Raw genomic sequence first — 23,775 nt, 5'->3', positions numbered from 1 at the left:
TCGTTAGAGAGATGGGTTTACAAGAGAGGCCACAACAAATTGATCAATGACCAATTATTATTGACATCCCAGTTAACAGCCAATGGTAACGATTCCGCTCTTACAGTGGCCCCACCTGATCTCCTTGACCCAAAGTCTGCCGCTCACAACTCCAAGCCCCGCCTCTCCTTCTCGGCTGCCAAGCCGGTGGTCCTGAACTCCCCCGAGGACGAGTACGACACCACGCGCTTCACCGTCATGAGGTGGAAGACGGTATCAGTCATCTTCTTCCTGGTGGTGCTCTACCTCATTGTGGGAGCCCTGGTGTTCCGGGCACTGGAGCAGCCTCACGAGAGCCAACAGAAGCTGGCCATCCTGGCCGAGAAACTGGACTTCCTGTCGCTGCACGCCTGTGTCAACTCCTCCGAACTGGAGGACCTCGTCAAGGTGGGTCCAGACTCTACATCCTGTCCACAAAGCTACTGTGTAGACTAAAGTAATAGTAGGAAAAACACTGGAATATTTCCTGGGGAAAATGCCCCTAGCTGATGTGCTAGTGGGGCGGCAGCGTAGCCTAGTGGTTAGAGTGTTGGACTAGTAACCAAAAGGTTGCAAGTTCAAATCCCTGAGCTGACAAGGTACAATTCTGTCATTCTGCCCCTGAACAAGGCAGTTAACCCACTGTTCCTAGGCTGTCACTGAAAATAAGAATGTGTTCTTAACTGACTGGCCTAGTTAAATAAAAATAAAATAGTGTTTACATACAGTAATGAATGATAATGGTTTCAATGTATGTTCCTTTTTTTCCTGGAGTGTGATTGAGTGTGATTGAGGGAAAAGCCTTACCCTTTTAGAGGAACACCCTAGCCGAAGTGATCACTTGCTAGTGTCTATCCATAATAGAGATCATTGACAAAATCTCCCACTACCAATGCCGTGGCACCCACCTGGCTGGCTACCATGGCTTATCACTCTGGGGTAATAGACACTTTGCTGATGTGAACACCTGCTAACGTTTGAGTAGAGTAATAATGCCATTAATATTTGAGCCTGTGCTATGTTTCCTGCTAGATTTTGTTTTGTAGACGGAGCATTAAAGCACACTGAACACAACAGCTGGGGGCTTGTGACACGAAAATAACTTTCAACTGAACTTTATTGAAGCCAAACTGTTTGAGGCTTGAATGGGGGTGGGGAGTTAGCCTCGTACGAACCATCCTGATCTCGCAAGCTTTCATTCTGTTTCGCTAAACAGAATGTAAGCTTACGAGATCAGGATGGTTTTATGAGGAGAGTAGGAGGTAAGGAACATGACTTAGCTCTCGCTAAGCCTCCCTAAGTGGGGAAACTCCGCAGCGATGGTGGCTCCTTCCATAAGTAGCCATTAGTCAGCTGTTGCACCACTCCAGTAGGGCCTTCAGTGGGGTTAGTGCTAGGCACTACCTGGCTACTCGGATGATTGATTAATACACAAACACTCTTTTCTATCACACACACATAGTCCCTCCACTTTCACACACCTCTCTTTAATATGCACTGCTTTCATGCACACATCGTGACTCTCTGTCTCTCTCTCACTCTCACTCTCACTCACACTCACACCTTTTCCCAAGCTCTCAGTTTTCCAGAGCCCCTGGCTCTCCACCTCGCTAGATGAATGAACAGAGACATTCCCTCGAAGGGAGTAATTAAAAGCGTGTGTGTTATTGAAAGCCCGGCCGAGGGGGGATTCCAGCATAGCGGCGACGAGGAGGAAGACACATTTGTTAATGCCAACAGAAAAGCATTCCATTGTGGGCCTCTTCTTACCCCCATTGTATGATTCCACAGGGTCAGAGTGAGAACAACTGGAAGTGAATGCTAAAACACTGCATTAATATCTCTGCATGTCTTTGCTGGGAGACAGAGAGGAGACAGACATCCAGAGAGATGGAGCCAGCAGACATATCAGAGTGGATGCTATGCTAAATGGAATCCAGAAGAGTTCTACCTGGAACAAAAAAAGGTTCTTACTTGAACCAAAAAGGGTTCTCCTATGGGGACAACCAAAGAACTCTTTTTTTCTAAATGTGTAGATAACGTCTACCCACCGTAGTCACAGCACCATCCTCCCTTATCTCCCACCTGTCACATGCTCCCGCTCCTCCACTACACCAACCATGCCACAACCCCGCCCTCCCTCCCTGCATTAATATGCCATCTCAGCTCTTTTAAGCTCACACTATAACACCGCTCTAATCACATTCAACAGTAACAGGTTTTGTTAGCCAGAATTGAATTGAACATTTTGTCTCCCCTTCATTCACAGTGATGAATTGAAGTGGACAGCGCCTTGACTTTGCACCAACCCAGTTGCTACTCTACTGAAAGTCACTGGGGTAGTAGTAGCTGGGTTGTTCCACCAGTTCGGTGCCTTTAGAGATGCGTAACTTGGTGAAAAAGAACTTCTGATTTCACCTAATTTTAACATTCTGTCGTAAATAGCACATGTTGAACTAAAAAACTAGTTTTTCCATATCAAAAGGTTAATAAAAAAAAAATACTATAGTAATAAGCAAGCTAGTCAACTTTAGCCAGTTAGCTTGGGTGCTTGGTTGGAACAAGCATGCATTGGCTGCAAGCTGCAGAAGGACGAGTACGCTACAATTCCCCGTTGTTTATCAGTGCAATTTTGACTGCCACCAAGCTGAAAAAGTTTGAGAGGGCTTATCTAATGTTCCTTCATTAGATTTTAGCTCATCTTGCTCTGGCTAGTTGTTGCTCTTGTTGTTGTTGATGTGCATAAGAGATAAACCTACCATTTCATGGTTGTTTGATCAATAGGACTGTAAAGTTCCCAAATGTAAGAGGACTCCCGTGGTATTTACATATTTGCAGAATTCCATCCAGGTGTATTTTGTGACGTTTGGCGAATGTGTTCTAATGGTCTAAAGTCACGCTGTTACTACTGCCTGTAAACACACAGTCCAGTTCAAGGTGAATGATGGCAAATGGCTTGTCTGCATAAAGGCCTATTGTAGCTCTGATTGGCTATGGCGCACCGGTCTGCGTAGAATTCGGTCCAGGACAAGACAGATGTTTTTATTAGGTTTTATTTACTGCAGTGTCTATTAATTGTCCAAACTCACGTCCGATTTCCCACTATATGTTGCTGTAGAATTTTCACAAATGCCTTAGTATACGTAATTCACCAAACATTCTTAGATTTTATGAAAACGTGAAAATCACCACATCTATGTGCGCGCTTGTCAGAAAATGTCAAATACAACTAAAGTGTCATATTCTTCCTGGGGATGTATATGAACAGATTTTAATAAGATTTAATGTTGCTAAAACGCTGTCAGTTCCACTTTAAAATATGAAAGGGATGCAAAAGGAACACATTTCGTGGAACGACCTCAGTCCAGACACCCGTGACCCCAGCAAATATCAGATTTTCATTTATCTGCATGTCCAGTCCTTATATTTAGCCTCACAATGAAGTGTTTTACCATTTTATTTTCAGGACAACCAGGGCTACAAGTAGAACACAAAACAATTTTACATGAATAGCATTCATGAGATTTATTGTAAAATGTATTTATTAATTTATGTGAATACTGTAAGTGCAGAAATTGTTTTCTCACCAGGAAATTAATATCCAGCTAGTCAGTGACAACTGTGTGGAGTTTGAGACAGCAACTATGTGAGCTTATTACAATATTATAGATACTATGTCCTGGGATTTCCTATGATCTTCTATGTAGAAGAACCCCTTAGCTTCTAACACCTCTTGTGTAGCTTGTGAGCCCTTTCCGGATCTGCCCTTGTCTCACAAACACCACTGTAGCTCAGCCCCCATTACTTACACAGACTAATATCTGATATATATGGATGCAGAAGGAATATACAAATCCAATGGTACAGCCCATAAGTCTGTCGCTCAAACACACAATGTTTAAAATGGGTTAGAAGTCAGTGAGACTCATTGGGTTAAACTCCTGTTACAAAGAGTTTGTGTGTGGTGTGTAGCCTAGCATGCAGCCTAGCCTGTGTAGGTGCTGATTGTGCAGGATCAGGACCATGGACAGTGCTCTGTGCTGTTTCCTATGCTGGGGTGTGTGGCTTTAATGCTACAGTACATAATAGTAACACAGAGTCCCTGGGCTAGCTGCATGCTTCCTGCCTGCTTTGCAGTTATGTCACCTTAATTTATTTATTCAAGTGCACATCTCAGATAAGATCAGGTTTGAGATGAATGTGATATGATTCCAAGCAGGCAATCATAGAATGTGGGAGATGAAAAAAAAACTCCCAATGTGCCTGTGAAGGACTTAAATCAGATCAAACATTTCATCTGAAGTCCTAATGATTTCCACCAGCTCACCAAATTGTCTCCTTTTTCTTTCTTTTGTCTGTCTGCTATGACTCTTTCTGCAAGACAGTGCCTTAGTTCTGTTTTACTCCCACCAGCAGCACGCAGACCGCAGCCCACATCTGCTCTCCACAATGTTATCGGAAACCTTCATAGCCTTGTAATATCTGCAAGGGGTTTTAGGCAGATAGCATATTTCAAGTACTTTTTTAAATCTGACACTCTTTCAGCAATTTTTTATATTATATTATCATAAGGCTATACTGTACTCTAGCTATGTACTGTATACTATGTATTGGACTAAGATCTTCTTAGGTGGAGTTTATGGGCCCTCAGGGACTGAGGCTGGATCTCAATCTATTAAGATCATGCCCTTGTCCCATTACTCTAGGACAGTGGTTCCCAAACTTTTTATAGTCCCGTACCCCTTCAAACATTCAACCTCCAGCTGCGTACCCCCTCTAGCACCAGGGTCAGCGCACTCTCAAATGTTGTTTTTTGCCATCATTGTAAGCCTACCACACACTCTATACAATACATTTATTAAACATAAGAATGAGTGTGAGTTTTTGTCACAACCCGGCTCGTGGGAAGTGACAAAGAGCTCTCATAGGACCAGGGCACAAATAATAATATAATAATAATCAATAATTTTGCTCTTTATTTAACCATCTTACATATAAAACCTTATTTGTTCATCGAAAATGGTGAATTACTCACCACAGGTTAATGAGAAGGGTGTGCTTGAAAGGTTGCACATAACTCTGCAATGTTGGGTTGTATTGGAGAGAGTCTCAGTCTTAAATAATTTTCCACACACAGTCTGTGCCTGTATTTATTTTTCATACTAGTGAGTGCCCAGGATCCACTCTTACAGGTACGTGGTCGCAAAGGGCATCAGTGTCTTAACAGTGAGATTTGCCATGGTAGGATACTCTGAGTGCAGCCCAATACAGAAATCTGGTAGTGGCTTCTGATTAAATTACATTTTCATAGAACCGCTTGTTGCAATTTTGATGAGGCTCTCTTGTTCAGATATCGGTAAGTGGACTGTTGTTTGTGTCATCCGTTTCAGGAAAGTACCCGTGTAATTGCGCATCCAACGCTTCACTATATCAAATTTGACATTGTCCGTAATCTTGAGTTCATTTGCACACAAAAAAATCATACAATGATGGAAAGTCCGTTGTGTTGTCCTTGTTAATGCAGACAGAGAAGAGCTCCAACTCCTTAATCATAGCCTCAAAATTGAATATAGTTGTGGAGAGTCTCTGTAATCCTAGATTCAGATCATTCAGGCGAGAAAAAAACATCACCCAGATAGGCCAGTCGTGTGAGAATCTCGTCATCATGCAAGTGGTCAAACAAGTGAAAATTATGGTCAGTAGAAAAAACTTTAAGCTCGTCTCTCAATTTAAAAAACCCTGTCAATACTTTATCCCTTGATAACCAGCGCGCTTCTGTATGTTGTAAAAGCATTACATGGTCGCTGCCCATATCATTGCTTTAACAAAGTTAACCATTTTCACTGTAGTGTCCAAAACGTCTTTCAAGAGGTCAGGCATTCCTTTGGCAGCAAGAGTTTCTCGGTGGATGCTGCAGTGTCCCCAAGTGGCGTCGGGAGCAACTGCCTGCACGTGCGTTACCACTGCATTATGTCTCCCTGTCATGGCTTTTGCGCCATCAGTACATATACCAACATGAGCAGCAGCTACATTTGGCTACCTACGGACCGTTCGTGGAATTCCTATGAGAGAGTAATGGTTAATGTGATTGGATTTTAATTGTATGACTAGGCTACCTGTATTTGACATTGTGTTGTTATTACTCTGAACACTAGATGGTTTAATTGTATTTTTGGCAGTGAAACGAGGCTACTCAGGGGAGAAGAGAACCTCACCCAAATGTATAGCCCCGTTGGAAAATATAAATGGACATTTTTTTAAATGTGAATCACATTTTTATTTGCCATACCCCCGACGGCATTGCGTGTACCCCAGTTTGGGAATACCCGCTCTAGGACACATAATGACAAAATCCATTTAATCCAACAAAAGCAGCATTTATGGCTCCAACTCTCAAGAGGCTCAGATTGATGTTTATTTAAGTTATTAATTGGTTAAAACTTCTTATGGCTTGAATCCCGTTAGCGGGATCGATATGACAACAGCCAGTGAAAGTGCAGGGCGCCAAATTCAAAACAACAAAAATCTCATAATTAAAATTCCTCAAACATACAAGTATTATACACCATTTTAAAGCTTTACTTCTTGTTAATCCAGCCACAGTGTCTGATTTCAAAAAGGCTTTACGGCGAAAGCAAACCGTATGATTATGTTAGGTCAGCGCCTATACACAAAAAAACACAGCCATTTTCCAGCCAAAGAGAGGAGTCACAAAAAGCAGAAATAGAGATAAAATTAATCACTAACCTTTGATGATCTTCATCAGATGACACTCATAGGACTTCATGTTACACAATACATGTATATGTTTTGTTCGATCAAGTTCATATTTATATCCAAAAATTGCAGTTTACATTGGCGTGTTATGTTCAGTAATATTTTGCCACCAAAACTCCGGTGATTTTGCAGAGAGCCACATCAATTTACAGAAATACTCATCATAAATGTTGATGAAAATACAAGTGTTATGCATGGAACTTTAGATAAACTTCTCCTTAATGCAACCGCTGTGTCAGATTTCCAAAAAGCTTTACCGAAAAAGCACATCATGCAATAATCTGAGTACGGCGCTCAAACACAAAAACATGCCATACAATATATCCGCCATGTTGGAGTCAACAATAGTCAGAAATAGCATTATAAATATTAACTTACCTTTGATGATCTTCATCAGAATGCACTCCCAGGAATCCCAGTTCCACAATAAATGTTTGTTTTGTTCGATAAAGTCCATCCTTTATGTCCAAATACCTCATTTTTTTTGCGCCTTCAGTTCACAAATCCAAATTCACGACGAGCAGGTCAGACAAAAACTCAAAAAATTCCATTACAGTTCGTAGAAACATGTCAAACGATGTATAGAATCAATCTTTAGGATGTTTTTATCATAAATCCGCAATAAAGTTTCAACCGGAGAAATCCTTTGTCTTCAGAAATGCAATGGAACTGAGCTACCTCTCACATGAGCGAGCATGGCTGAGGCTCATGCCCTGCTGGCAGTCCTCTCACTCAATGAGCTCTTATTCATCCCTACTTCACAGTAGAAGCCTCAAACAAGGTTCTAGTGAAAGCCTTAGGAAGTGCAAAATGACCCCACAGACACTGTAGTTTGGATAGGCAATCACTTGAAAAACTACAAATCACTTCCTGTTTGGATTTTTTCTCAGGTTTTTGCCTGCCATATGAGTTCTGTTATACTCACAGACATCATTCAAACAGTTTTAGAAACTTCAGAGTGTTTTCTATCCAAATCTACTAATAATATGCATATCTTAGTTTCTTTGCGTGAGTAGCAGGCCGTTTACTCTGGGCACGTCAGTCATCCAAGCTACTCAATACTGCCACCATCCATAAGAAGTTAAAGGGACTGGTATGGAAGCAGTAGAGCTGTGTTTAGACTCCACTTGTCTTTCTATGTTTGCTCTGGGACACATGTATGCCCATGGATTAGCAACGACTGGGCGTTCGTTAATCCCTGTGGTTTCCTCTGTGTTTGTTACAGTGTTATTTCCCTCCTTGACACACAAGGATGTCCAGACCTGTTTGTTAGAGCAGGGCTGAACCCACTAATGAGATATGTTAGGATTACAGAGTATTGTCGCCATCTAACATTTCGAGCTGTTTTAGGGGGTTTATAGCGGATGAAGCATGCTCTGACTCCACTGGCACTGGCTGAAACTCTATGGATGTCTGAAGGAGATGTGAGTGTGCTTGAGAAAGCTTTGATTTTAGGGGAACCTATGCATGACCACAATTTCTCGCCCGACAGCACATCCTCCTTAGATCCCCTAAGTTTCTGTGTGTGTGTGTGTGTGTGTGTGTGTGTGTGTGTGTGTGTGTGTGTGTGTGTGTGTGTGTGTGTGTGTGTGTGTGTGTGTGTCTGTGTTCTGTCTCCATCAGATGACTTCCCTCTCTGTCTCTCCTGAGACAAGACTAGTGTTCTGAGTGAGTTTACACTCTGCTGCTCTATTCCTTATGCAACAGGCTGGGATCTGACAGGACAGTCACGCACAAAGACTACTGGGAGTTTCCAGTCACAGCTAACACAGACACACACACACACACACACACACACACACACCTAGCGGCCCTAGCGGCCACGGGGCCGTAGTCTGAGTGCAGGAAGAGGCAGCTCTGGTAGTGATTGAATGCAGAGTGAAAAGGCTTGTTTCCCAGCATGTGGTGCATCTACCATAAGAGCAGACTCATGCACACACGTGCACACCAGATCCTGCACACACATGTGCTCTACTGTACACATACACAAACGCACGAATGCACGCAGACACAGACACACACATTAGGAGGTATTATCCTACTTGAGTGGAGTGTGTATATTAATGTTTGTGTTTGTGTAAGTATGTGTATGACCCTTAACCCTAAACCGCTGTTCTCTGTCTCCTCAGCAAGTGATCTCTGCCATCAGAGCAGGCGTCAACCCGTCAGCGAACTCATCCAATCAGACAAGTCTGTGGGACCTAAGCTCCTCCTTTTTCTTCGCTGGTACTGTCATCACCACTATTGGTGAGTTTGGTCAATAATCAGTACTCTCTGATCCATAATCAACCATCAGCCAGACTTATATTTTATATTTTATCAATGCTGTGTCAACGCTATATAATTTTTTCCCCTGGTAACTTTCAGCCAGGCTGTTAAAGCAGTGGTACTTTCATAATAAATCAATCAGAATATCCAAATAAAATAAAATTGTATTGGTTGCATACAGATATTTAGCAGATGTTATTGCGGGTGTAATGAAATGTTTCTGTTCCTAGCTCTAACAGTGCAGTTATAAATTGAGTATATATATATATATATATATATATACATATATATATACACCGTGTATAACTGCACTGTTAGAGCTAGGAACAGAAACATTTCATATATATATATATATACTCCGGACTCCGACATTGCTAGTCTTACTATTTCTATATTTCTTAATTCCATTATTTGACTTTTTAGATATATATATATTTACTGTATACAGTGGCTTGCAAAAGTATTCACCCCCCTTGGCATTTTTCCTATTTTGTTGCCTTACAACCTGGAATTAAAATGTATTTTTGGGGGGTTTGTATCATTTGATTTACACAACATGTATACCACTTTGAAGATGCAAAATATTTTTTATTGTGGAACAAACAAGAAATAAGACAACAAAAAAAACAGAAAACTTGAGCATGCATAACTATTCACCCCACCAAAGTTAATACTTTGTAGAGCTATTACAGCTGCAAGTCTCTTGGGGTATTTCTCTATAAGCTTGGCACGTCTAGCCAGTGGGATTTTTGCCCATTCTTCAAGGCAAAACTGCTCCAGCTCCTTGAAGTTGGATGGGTTCCGCTGGTGTACAGCAATCTTTAAGTCATATCACAGATTCTCAATTGGATTGAGGTCTGGGCTTTGACTAGGCCATTCCAAGACATTTAAATGTTTCCCCTTAAACCACTCGAGTGTTGCTTTAGCAGTATGCTTAGGGTCATTGTCCTGCTGGAAGGTGAACATCCGTCCCACTCTCAAATCTCTGAAACAGGTTTCCGTCAAGAATTTCCCTGTATTCAGCGCCATCCATCATTCCTTCAATTCTGACCAGTTTCCCAGTCCCTGCCAATGAAAAACATCCCCACAGCATGACGCTGCCACCACCATGCTTCACCACCATGCATCCATCCTGTGGGGATGGTATCTCAAGGTGATGAGAGGTGTTGGGTTTGCGCCAGACATAGCGTTTTCCTTGATGGCCAAAAAGCTCAATTTGAGTCTCATCTGACCAGAGTACCTTCTTCCATATGTTTGGGGTGTCTCCCACATGCCTTTTGGCGAACACCAAACGTGTTTGCTTATTTTTTTCTTTAACCTCTAGGGGACCCCCTTCCCGTTCTCATCCCGTTAACGGGATTGCTTGACAAGATAGCAAAAATCTAATAATTTCAATTTCTCAAACAATCAACTATTTTACACCATTTGAAAGATAAACATCTCCTTAATCCAACCACGTTGTCCGATTTCAAAAAGGCTTTACGGCGAAAGCATAAAGTTAGATTATGTTAGGAGAGTACATAGACAAAAAATTACACACAGCCATTTTCAATGCAAGGACAGGCGTCACCAAAAGCAGAAAACCAGCTAAAATTATGCACTAACCTTTGACAATCTTCATCAGATGACACTCCTACGACATTATGTTAGACAATACATGCATTTTTTGTTCTATCAAGTTCATATTTATATCCAAAAACAGCGTTTTACTATGGCGTTGATGTTGAGGAAATATTTGCCCTCCAATACCGCCAGTCAATCAGCACAACAAATTAAATAATTACTATTCGAAAACATTGGTAAAATATTATATTGTCATTCAAAGAATTATAGATTAACATCTCGTGAACGCAACCGCATTGCCAGATTTAAAAATAACTTTACTGGGAAATCACACTTTGCAATAATCTGAGTACTGCGCCCAGAAAAATAGGCTTTGCGATACAGACTAGGCGCCATCTTGGAGTCATCTAAAATCAAAAATACTATCAAATTACCTTTGATTATCTTCATCAGAAGGCACTTCCAGGAATCCCAGGTCCATAACAAATGTAGTTTTGTTCAAAAAAGCTCATAATTTATGTCCAAAAAGCTCCGTGTTGTTAGCGCGTCCTGTAGGCTACTCAAAAACATGAACGACGCCCGCCGGACTTGTCTTCATCAAAGAGGGGAAAAAAAATATTTACGTTTGTTCAAACATGTCAAACGTTGTATAGCATAAGTCATTAGGGCCTTTTTCAATCAGAACTTATATTATAATATTCAAGGCGGACGATTGCATTCTCTTTTAAAACGTATTAGAACGAGAGTACCCAAACATGCACACGTGCGCCAGAGTAGTATTGGCCATCCGCTTATGACCAACGTTCCAAGTCTCTTGTTGGGTCAGTTTTCACAGTAGAAGACTCAAACCACTTTGTAAAGACTGGTGACATCTAGTGGATGGCGTAGGAAGTGCTCAATGATTAATACGTCCCTGTGTGTTTCAATGGCATAGGCTTAAAAGTAATTCAACACATCAGATACACACTTCCTGTTAGGAATTGTCTCAGGGTTTTGACTGCCATAGGAGTTCTGTTATACTTACAGACACCATTCAAACAGTTTTAGAAAATTCAGAGTGTTTTCTATCCAAATCTGTTAATAATATGCATATCCTAGCTTCTGAGTTGGTGTAGGAGGCAGTTAAAAATGGGTACATATTTTTTTCCAAATTCTCAATACTGCCCCCTAGCCCCAACAGGTTTTAACTAGCCTCTCAAAGCACTTCATGACAGAAGTGAGTGCTATGGGTGATAGTAATTTAGTTTAGTTACCTTCACTTTCTTGGGTACAGGAACAATTGTGGACATGTTGAAGCAAGTGTGGACAGCAGACTGGGATAGGGAGAGATTGAATATGTCTGTAAAGACTCCAGCCAGCTGGTCTGCGCATGCTCAGAGGACGCGACTAGGGATGCCATCTGGGGGGGCAGCTTTGCAAAGGTTAACACGCTTAAATTTCTTACTCACTTCGGCCACGTAGAACGAGAGCTCACAGTCCTCGGAAGTGGCAGTCGCCCACGTCGGCAGCACTGTGTTTTTCTCGAAGTGGATGAAGAAGGTGTTTAGCTTGTCTGGTAGAAAGTCGTCAGTGTCCGCGACTTGGCTGATTTTCCCTTTATAACACGTGATTGTCTGGAGTCCCTGCCACATACGTCTTGTCTGTGAGCCATAGAATTGCAACTCCACTTTGTCTCTGTTCTGACGTTTTGCCTGTTTGATTGCCTTATGGAGGGCGTAACTGGACTGTTTGTACTGAACCATATTTTCAGTCACCTTGCCGTGTTTAAATGCAATGGTTCACACTTTCAGTTTTGCGCGTATGCTGCCATCTATCCATGGTTTGTGGTTTGGATAGGTTTTAATCGACACGGTGGGAACAACATTCTCTATACACTTCCTGATGAACTCAGTCACCGGGTCAGTGTATATGTTATTCTCAGAGGCAGCCCGGAACATATCCCAGTCCGCGTGATCAAAACAATCTTGAAGCATGGATTCCGATTGGTCAGACCAGTGTTGAACAGGCCTATAGGAAGTGAAAGGTAGAATGGAGGCGTGATCTGATTTGCCGAAGGGAGGGCGGGGGAGGGCCTTGTAGCCATCCCGGAAGGGAGAGTAGGAATGGTCAAGAATTTTTGATGCGTGAGTATTCTAGTGTGGATTCATGAATAATGGGGGTTCACTGAAGTGCTTAGTACTAACTGAGTGTAATTTCTAATCAACACCATACATACTAAGGGATTGTCATAAATCCCAGAGGTGGGTATGAGTCTGAATGTTTATATCTCTTCACAGCTTTAGCATCTCTCTTCCCGTCACTTTACTTGTCAGCTTCAGCTGTAAGAGCTTAGCTGCAGAAGGGAGAAAAGTGTGACACACACACAAACAGACACACGGAGTCTGATAGCTTGTCTGGAACGTGTGTCTGCTGGGCTCGGTTCCAAACCTTTTCCTAGGCACTTGTCTTTGCGTCTTTAAATCAACATAAACATTAACCTTCAATGTGCTGTTTGTGTACCCACTAAGAGGAATGGTGGGAGAGAGTCAGATCTATAGTACCCTCCATCAGTGCTTTTCTGACATTTGATGATAGTCATCTGGGATGTGAGAACGAGTTCTATTTCTCCCTTCACTGCAGCACAAGTCTTGTGTAGGCATGTTTGAGATTGCTGTTTGTTGGAACCAGGCAATGGTGTTCACTGACATAAGACTTCTAGATTTCCAACTAAAACTAATCTAGTTTTAATGTTTTTTTTAATCTGCAGGACAGTTTTGTCCTTTCAAGCTGTTTGATTTTGGATCTCTGTCTGACTAAACAACATCATGAAAGGCTTTTTTCTCCTTTCTTTACACATGTTTGTGAACTGCTTTGATGTTGTTTTGACTGCCTTTGTTTTCAAGGGGTTATCCACAGGTAATGTTACATGTCCTTAACTAGGGGAACTTCCTGTGAACTTGACAGACATAACACCACTTTAATGCTTTAACAATTAGTTTGTATTAAATGGTCACACTTTGTCTAGCCATTTAGACAATCTTCCCTGCCAACTGCTGCTTTTGCAGATATGCAGCCATTGCTTAGCTCATTGAATAGAGGAGAGGTACAGTAGAAAGAATATAACACACAATTGGGTGATTCATTTTCTCCCATTATCTTTTTCATCCCACTGCCCAGAAACAAAAGACTAGACTGGCAGACTTTCTCCAACAATGAAATGGCTCACAGTTCATCTCCGCTATAACAATTAAAGCCTTTTGGTTAAATCATGTTTATAACTAGCCTTCTTCTATCTCTTTCTCTTTCTCTCTGCTGCAGTTGCTTCTTTGAATCAATTAGAGATGGTTGAACAGAATCCTCACTGATTGAATTTACCTTATAATGATTCGTTTGGGAGATGTGGGGGTAGAAGAGGTCTAATTGGTTATCAGGCGTTCTCTGGCTTCACCTGGATTTCAATCTATCCAGAAAGTGAATTGAAACAACTCCGGATTGTATTGTTTTCTCACTCTTTCTCTGTCTTTGCCATCTATATCTGTCAGTGAGGCAGAGGCAAACAATGCAATTCATCACAATGGGCTTTTCTCCTGGGAACCCTCATTTAGTCCTCCTCCTATAGCCTGTCTCTCCTGTGAAGGCTGCATCTCCATGGTGTGAAAATCAAACAGCTCTCAGAGGATTTAGCCCAACCTTAAGACACAGAGCTGGTAAATGAGAGAGGTAGTTAACGTTGAAGGGTTAATAGTTCATTACAGTGTTCTGTTCTGGTGTTGTATCTAACACTGCTTCTCCCCCAGATCTTGTACCCACAAGTACTGTACACGAGAGACGAGAGGGTGAGTTATCCACTTTAAGATAAGTAATGGATACATAAATAATGGAACTTTTGGTATCCACATGGTGCCCACAAACATCATGAATCTTGAACCGAGTTTGCTGGACTCAGTATACAGTTACAGTAACTAGGCCATGGTATATCTGTTGTCACGCCATCCATAGGGGTTAAAATGTGTCTCAATTAAGCCTAACGAGTCTGTTTCCACTGTAAAGGCTAATGAAGCGGCTCACCTTAATAACGTTTTAGATCCTGCATCTCAAAGTGCATTAATTTCTAGAGCAGTGATGTCATTAAGCTTTTATTCTCCATTTGCAGTCCCACTGGTCCCACTGAGAGGGGCTAGGGGCTACGACAGGTTGCTATGTGTGTTATTGCATACACTGTATTTTCTTGTAAATTATGCAAGTCCAAACTTTAACGTTAGCACGTTGCTATTGCGTGACTTGATGAATGATAACCTATGTAATGGCTGTCGGGAGAGAGAGTAGACCAAGGCGCAGCGGAGTTAGTGTTCATCATTGAATTTAATAACAGAAAGAACACTATACAAAACAAAACAAGAAAACCAACAGCCAAACAGTCCTGTCAGGTGCAAAACACTAAACAGAAACAGAAACAATTACCTACAAAACCCCAACGGAAAAACAGACTCCCAATCAGCAACAACACTCTACAGCTGTGCCTGATTGGAAGCCACACGGCCAAAATCAATGAAACAAACCAACATAGAAAAATGCACATAGAACGCCCACCCAATGTAACACCCTGGCCTGACCAAAATAAAGAACAAAAACCCCTCTCTATGGCCAGGGCGTTACAACCTATTACGGTACAGATGTAGGATCTTAATTTTATCAACCTGTTGAAGGAGAACTCAGGAGAACTCTCCTGCAATGCTGGACATTTAAAATGTGTAGTGTAATTGAGGTTTAAAAAAGCTTCTGAAGTTTTTAATTCCCACTTTGAAATTTCAGACTTGATTTTTCCTTATGAAAAATGTATCAACCACCTGTAAAAATGTGAATGTTATTATAATCCACATAATAATTCACAATTCCTGTTGCTGCAGGATTATTTTCCAGCTGTAGCAAACTGGCTCAAATGAAGATCCTACATCTGTATGTGTGATGACACACTGTACTTGATGTGGTGTATGTGTGGATAATGGAGGTGGAGGTCTTGTCAGGTGTCATCACAGTTCTCACACACTGTTCACACACTGCCTCTTTAAGGCCTGAACACGTTTTAATTGGTGATGTATGGTATTCAGTGTTAAAAATCTGAAGCCTCATTTAAAAACCCACAGTAAACTATGCTCTAATCTTCCAGCTTTAGCTTGTCAGACATGTCTATTGCTTTCTACCCCTCTCATTTTCTCTCTCTCTCCCATTACCCCTTTCTTTCTCTTGCCCATATCATCAACTGATTAAAAACTAAATAAGTTCATGAGGCATTTATATGTTATATTATTTAAGAATGAATGGATATATATAATTATTTATTAATAAAACAAAAGTGTAGCAACTATCCACTGGGCACAGATGTCAATTCAACGTCTATTCCACGTTGGTTAAACATAATTTAATTGAAATGACGTGGAAACAACATTGATTCAACCAGTGTGTGCCCAGTGGGTAAGGATTATAGCTTTGCACTCTACACTACTTCCCATCAAATGTCTTTGATACAGAGAGCAGAGGGTTACTCTTCAGTTGTACAGAAGTCAGTGACTGACAGCCTATAGTAATGTTTCACATATTTCCTCGCCATCTCCGGTGCTAAAAGGGTTTTCTCCTTCAGAAACTCTCATGATTTCCTCCTCTCCTCCACTTTCCGCCACTCCTCCACTTTCCACTCTCTGCCCATGTAGTCCTCTCTTTCATTCCATGAAAGGAGCCCTCCCTCCTGGGTAATGACAATAGCTACTGACCCTGGAAATGGGCTTCTCTCTCTCTCTCTCTCTCTCTCTCTCTCTCTCTCTCTCTCTCTCTAATTCTCTCTCTAATTCTCTCTCTAATTCTCTCTCTCTCTCTCTCTAATTCTCTCTCTCTCTCTCTCTAATTCTCTCTCTAATTCTCTCTCTAATTCTCTCTCTCTCTCTCTCTCTCTAATTCTCTCTCTCTCTCTCTCTCTCTCTCTAATTCTCTCTCTTCTCTCTCTCTCTCTCTCTCTCTCTCTCTCTCTCTCTCTCTCTCTCTCTCTCGATTCATTAAGACAGAGGAAATCTTAACCAGAGATTTTGCTGATGCTGAGAACAGGAAGTGTCAGCAAGTGCAATGATACAACACGTCTATTGGTTATTTCATTCAACATGCCAGACAGTGCTGATTGGCATCTGTCGCAAATGAATAAATAATGCTTTTTTTTAAAGACAAATGAAATACATGAAGTTAAAGAGCGAGAGCAATATCTATCCTCCTCACCACATGCATGGGGTGTAATGACTAATGTTGTGTCGTGTTGAGTTCTGATTGTTTGAGTGCAGCAATTAATGAGGCCTGATTGGTGTGTGTGTGGCATGTGACTGTCTGTCAGGAAGTGAAGCCACAGAGCCATTAGACTCTGCCCTGCAGGCCCTTCCTGTCCTGTCCTGGCTCAGGAGACTACAGTCTAAACAGGTGTAATTGGCTGATGGAATTGGCTCAGTTGCATGTAGCCTAAAGGGGGTTTGGCTTTTGGGAAATCTAGTCATTTTAATGTAAAGTGGTGTAATAAAAAAATATATATATATTGTCTAAATATACAGTAGTTCCTTTACTATCTATTGAAATTCCAATGGCAATTGGATTTAGATTTTGTTACATCCACTGACTGTACATACAGTATTTAATGAGGAGAGTGATTCAATGCTTTGAATGAAAGTGTTAATGTGTCGTTCAGATTTTTGTATTTACTATAAGCTGTTTCAGACCAATGGGATTTTGAATGGCGCTGTTGTAGTACATGAAGGGATTTGTGAATGAGTGTTCAATTTGTTTAGTGCAAAGGGTTTTTTGAATGGGAATCATAATGGGGTTTGCCTGATATATGCATTTCCTACTGCAATGAGAAGGTGGATTTTCAATGGGGATCATTCACCACACTGAATACAGTAGTGCAGCCTAATTGGTTAAGTAAGTGTGTGCCTGTAGGGCCTCCTGAGTGGTGCAGTGGTCTAAGACAATGCATCACAGTGCTAGCTGTGCCACTAGAGATCCTGGGTTCGAGTCCAGGACGTGTTGCATCCGGCTGCGACCGGGAGACCCATGGGGCGGTGCACAATCCTGCCCAGCGTCGTCCGGGTTAGGGAAGGGTTTGGCTGGCAGGGATGTCCTTGTCCCACCGTGCACCAGTGACTCCTGTGGTGGGCCGGGCGCAGTGCATGCTGACACGTTCGCCAGGTGTACAGTGTTTCCTCCAACACATTGGTGCGGCTGGCTTCCGGGTTAAGTGGTCATTGTGTCAAGAAGCAGTGCGGCTTGGTTTGGTTGTGTTTCGGAGGATGCAGGGCTCTCGACCTTTGCCTCTCCTGAGTCTGTACTGGAGTTGCAGCTGTGAGACAAGACTGTAACTACCAATTGGATACCATGAAATTGGGGAGAAAAAAGGTGTGTGTGTGTGTAATGCACTGAGCACAGGTCTGAAGTGTGAGCTCCTGCAGGAGAAATGAGAGGAGGGTGTGTGTGAATTATAGATGTGGCACTGGCTTGCTGATCCTTGTGATTAGGCTCTCTCTACCCCTCTCAGCCAGTTAGTGTAAAACTCCCTCTACTCATTCTCTCAGACAGTCCTGCTGCAGCTCTCAGTTGACATGATCATGATCTGCTTTGTCTTCACATCCTAAATCACACAGTTCCTGTTGCAATTGCTTGAATGGGTTATTGTCAAAACATGGATGTTTTTAAGTCAAAGCACTGGAGCACTCAAAAATCATGCTGGGATTATTAGGTATTCATGATTTTTTCAAGATATTTTCCTGATCTGAAAATTGAAGGGTCAGACAGGACTGTCGTTTCTTCATCACCTGACGTCCCCCTAAAAGGGGTATTTTAATGGAATCTTAATTGACAGATTTACACTGAGTGTACAAAACATTAGGAACACTTTCCGATTATTGAGTTGCACCCACTTTTGCCCTCAGAACAGCCTCAATTCGTCAGGACATGGACTCTACAAGGTTTTGAAGCATTCTACAGGAAAGCGGGCCCATGTTGACTCCAATGCTTCCCACAGTTGTGTCAAGTTGGCTGGTTGTCCTTTGGACCATTCTTGATACACACGGGAAACTGTTGAGCGTGAAAAACGCAGCAGCGTTGCAGTTCTTGACACTCTCCAACCGATGCGCCTGGCACATTCACCCTCTGAACGGCACACATACACAATCCGTCTCAATTGTCTCAAGGCTTAAAATAATTATTTAACTGGTCTCCTCCCTTATATCTACACTGATTGAAGGGGATTTAACAAGTGACATCAATAAGGGATCATAGCTTTCAGCTGGATTCACTTGATCAGTCTTCACCTGGTCACAGAGCGTTTTGTACACTCAGTGTATATTTTCATCCATTTTTGTTCACGCCTATCCTATAGAATCACTGTGTGTGCTGAATTTCACCCCAGCTGAGCAGCAAATATAGAATATATTAATTAGTAGCTCCTCTTGGTTAAGGGAAACCAATTAACTGAAATACACTCAATTCAATCCTCAGTAGGTCACACGGCAAGATCTGAATAGTTCATTTAAATTGTTTCTTGGAATACTTCATATACTGTAGAAACAATTTGTCCATTTGGTTCAGTCTTGGTAATGAGAATAATTGGCTGATTCAAACACAGCTGATTCAAACAACCAACTCATCATCAAGCTTTGATTATTTTAATCATCTTTGTAGTGTGAGGGCAGAAAACAAAAACGTGCACCCGGGGGGGGGCCTGGTCTAGTTAACCTCTTCCTGTGTGTTTGTGTGTGGGTGTGGGTGTATGATCTCTCCTCTCTCTAGGCTTTGGGAACATCGCTCCCCACACGGAGGGGGGACGTATCTTCTGTATCATCTATGCCCTCCTGGGAATACCCCTCTTTGGCTTCCTGTTGGCTGGTGTTGGAGACCAGCTTGGGACCATCTTTGGGAAAGGCATCAACAGAGTGGAGAAGATAGTTGGGGTGAGTTTTACATTTTTCATATCTGTTTGTGTCTCAGTCCTGGCATCCATAGCTCCGTCTATGAATTTGAGGGTGGTTACATTCCCCTGTGCTCATCTCTCAGCTTACCAAACCAAGTGACAGTTGCAAGATATGTTGTGTGCATACCCATAATAATGGACATACACACATACACACAGTCAGGTCCAAAATGATTGGCATCCTTAATAAAGATGAGCAAAAAATATTGTGTAAAACAAGTAATACAGATTCTGAGCTATATTGTATGCTTAATGTTTTTTGAAAATTACATTATTTTATACTAATGCAATTGCTCAGAGAAAGAGATTTTGTAGTATTTTTTTCTCTCAAAAAGATGCAGATGTAAAAATTATTGGCACCCTGTTTTCAATACCTTTCAATACCTCAGCTTGCGAGGATAACAGCATGAGCCTTTTTCTAAAATGTTTTCATGAGATTGGAGAACACATTGGGAGGGATCTTGACCATTCCTCCATACAGAATCTTTGAATCCTTCTTTCCAGACCCTTGATATCCTTTTTCTGCTCTTATCGATTGCCCTCTTCTATTCAAACCACAGATTTTCAATGGGGTTCAAGTCCAGAGACTGAGATGGTCATTGCAAAATGTTGATTGGCAGAGGCAACCAGGTTTTTGTAAAAAATGTCCTGGTACTGGATAAAGTTTTTGATGCCGTTGACCTTAACAAGGGCCTTAGAACCAGTGGAAGCAAAATAGCCCCATAACATCAAAGATCCACCACCCTATTTTACAGTAGGTATAGGATTCTTTTCTTCTTATGCATCCTTATTTTGACGCCAAACTCACCACTGGTGTCATCTGACCATAGCACCGGTTCCAATCCAAGTGCCAATGCCGTTTTAGTATATTCCAGGCATTTACATTTGTTGGATGACATGAAAGTAAGAGTTCTTTGTCCACACACACACACTAGTGGTTGAGTATTTGTTTTTACCTAACCAGCATTTCCAGTGCATGAGGAGATTTTCAATGCAGAAGTAGTTTGACCATCGCTGTCCATCACTGAGCTGTGTGTTTTTAAGCTGATACAAGAAAAATGCATGACTTAGGTTGCCATGACAATGGCTTCTGGAGACCACGTTTACCATGCAGACTATTTGAGTGGTGACCAAGCTCATATGAGGATATGTTTTTTTTCCCCATACATCTCTCACTCTGGACTGAATATTAACAGCAATACTACAAGAGTCAAAAGAAGAGCTTGGATGTGTTGCTGTAGCAAACATGTACAGCCATTATTAATGACAGTAAGGAGAGTCTTTCCCTCACTGGAGGAGACCTATCACCAAGGTACTCTGCTCTTACTGTTAACTTCACACACACACAGTGTGATTAGAGAGGACCATTTCTCAGCCAGGAAGACACATTCTCTATAAATGGAACAAGAGCACAGTTTATAGTGAGTCATTCATCTTCCCCTCCCTGCCCACCTACAACGACTCACAACGAGGTACAGTGAGCCGCACCAATCCAAAACCAGCCACAAGGAGCGGCATGTAAACCTGGGCTGTAAACCTGGGCTATCAAACACGCCGTAGTCAGGCACCAGCCAACACAGAACTCACAGAGACAGCCACAATGGCTGTTTGATGATTTCTCTGTCCTTGTTGGAATTATTACATTGACTGACTAGTAGTGTTTTTCATTTGTTGCTACCTTGCTAGGCAGAAATGAAAATCTATATTTTCCCCGGGCTGGGCCTATAGCTTCTTTGTTTATTAGTTACAGTAGCCATCTAATAGACCGCTCTCTTTAATTCTTTAATTGGAGGCTCTATAAGATGAGCTTTGATTGATGTGTTTCTCTGCTAGTGTTGCCCGTAGGGAGCAACAGAGTAGTACGGTAGTGCAGCATCCAGCAGGAGAGCCACTGTGAGTCTAAGCCCTTGGTTCGCGATAACTACTAAGCTAACCATTTAGCTATTTGATTTGAATTTTAGAACCCCTTTAGTTATAAAAACATGTATTTATTTATTATTTGATAAAATATTGAATTTGGCCTTTACTGCTATAGCCCATAGAAACCCATTGAATAACACATTCATAAATGGCAAAACAGACAGTCAAAAAAGAAATCACAACGAATAAGGTTTTGAAGTGTCTGTCCTATATCTAGGAGATATACTAAAAAAATGTAGACCCATATTAAGTCACTTTGGTTACCGTAAAACTTCAATTGAACACAGTCTCAAATAGCCGCAAATAGGGCAATGGCCCACATTCCATCACATAAACGCTGAGTCTAAATGAATTATTAACGAGGTTACCATGAATTGTTTACGAAGTTTAATGTTTGATTTGTTACATTAAATAATTCAGTAAAAAAAACTGCTCGCCATTGGCTGCTTACAGCTAACTGATAAGCACAAAAATAGTCCATAACTTCGGGAGTGCAGACCTTCAGATATTATCTGATCGCCCTCTAGTGGCAAAAGTGAAAACTACCGAAAATGCACACTCAAAGTGGAGAATAATTATAATAATTACGTTTTTTTTCTTCTCCAAAATAGAGGCATACTAAGACAAAAGGAACATGACACAGTATGTAAATAATAACACATCAGTGCAGGAAATTAAGACATTTATTAAAATGCTGGAAGAGAATGTTGGAATTTAACAATTAACAATGCAAATCAGCAAAAGCTGTTTGCATTAAGGAAATAGATGCCTTGCTCAAATAGAAGCCTGTCTCTAATATGCGCCTGTGATGTTCAGTGATTCAAGCAAATTAACGCCCGGGCTATTAATTTAAGTTTAACGATTTTGCACTTTTTACACCCTATTCACTTTTGTGACGTTTTTACATTGTGGTACTGTCACCTTCTAACAACTTCCCCTAAAGCTTGTGTGTGTCGAATGGCAAACAAGTGAGTTCTAATGTTTTTAAAGTCTTACCTGTCGATGTCGGTCTGGACAGTCAGTTATGTGAGAAGACATCTTTGAAATTAGTACGTGGACGCCCACGTACTAAAGCTTATGGGAGTTTGTGAGAGTCTCCTCTTCGAAGATTTGTAAGTAGCTTAAATGGTTTGAGTTTTACAGACAATTCCTTTGTCCAGATCCTGTTTCACAAGCCCATGTTATGGAATATGCAGAAAGAGGGGATTGAGCTACAGCCACTGCAAGCCATTTTTTACACTTGACATACGATCTTATCCAGAGCGACTAGGGTTAAGTGCCCTGCTCAAGGGCACATCAACAGATTTTTCACCTAGTTGGCTTAGGATTCAAACCAGCGATCTTCCAGTTACTGGCCCAACGCTCTTAACTGCTAAACTACCAGCTGCCCCCTGAGAAACAGTACGTCTCATAAAAATACAGGAGCTATTCAATGTTTTAGAATTATATCACGTGACGCGTGGGCACGTCAATCGACTCTAGGGGGTTTTAAAAATGGCAATGAGCTGTGAAATATATATTATGCTTGGCAAGTGGCTATGGTCTATTCATCATCATTATTCCCTCCGTATCAATATTTATTGTCAGGGTCCGAGGCTGGATTCAGTCCTGACTCTGACCTTTCTCTCTCTCTGGGCTCTAGCTGCTGTGCGCTGTAAAACACAGTGGAACACATCACTGATGAGCTGATCTGAGGATGACCCTTCTTTAAGTTTCAGTCCCAGGGTCCCTGTTCTCATTCTTGTGTAACCCACAGTCTAGGGAAGGACAAGGCCAAGGACTCTATCATGGAGTGTACACTTCAGTGTATTAAGAAGGTTTACTAGTGCTACAGACTGTTACACCTGTCTTTCTATGGGTTTGAATGAAACGTTGTCCGGCGATTGTGATGTTTGTGTTGCGATGTAGCCTGCTGATGTAAGCCCACAGTTCTTCAGAGGCGTCCCTGGTTTGATTCCAGGCTGTATCACATCCGGCCGTGATTGGGAGTCCCATAGGGTGGCCCACAATTGGCCCAACATCGTCCGGGTTTGGACGGGGTAGGCCATCATTGTAAATAAGAATTTGTTCTTAACTGACTTGCCTACTTAAATAAAGGTTAGAAAATAAAATAAAAATGTATAGCCTGATGGCATACAGTGGAGCACAGCATGACTTGATCTGTAAGGAACATGAGGTCAGTAAATCTCATTGGCCAACCCACTGAGTGTGTGACATTCAAAAAACACTGAACATATATTCCAGGAAAAAAG

At 41.6% G+C, this 23,775-nt stretch overlaps 1 protein-coding gene across 2 annotated transcripts in view; it reads left to right on the top strand.

Moving 5' to 3' along the window:
* Positions 1-23,775, top strand: part of LOC106607929 (potassium channel subfamily K member 2) — a 50,034-nt gene that overhangs the window by 5,071 nt on the left and 21,188 nt on the right. For both annotated transcript variants that reach the window (XM_014205409.2, XM_014205411.2), the window contains exons 2-4: positions 107-426; positions 8,925-9,042; positions 19,423-19,583. In XM_014205409.2, the coding sequence (XP_014060884.1) occupies positions 107-426; positions 8,925-9,042; positions 19,423-19,583 (599 nt within the window). The remainder of the gene's footprint in view (positions 1-106; positions 427-8,924; positions 9,043-19,422; positions 19,584-23,775) is intronic.

Source organism: Salmo salar, chromosome ssa06 (genome assembly GCF_905237065.1).
Source record: "Salmo salar chromosome ssa06, Ssal_v3.1, whole genome shotgun sequence".
In the NCBI taxonomy this organism is placed as follows: domain Eukaryota; kingdom Metazoa; phylum Chordata; class Actinopteri; order Salmoniformes; family Salmonidae; genus Salmo; species Salmo salar.
The sequence above is the reverse complement of the archived record's forward strand: the minus strand, read 5'-3'. Positions and strand labels throughout refer to the sequence as shown.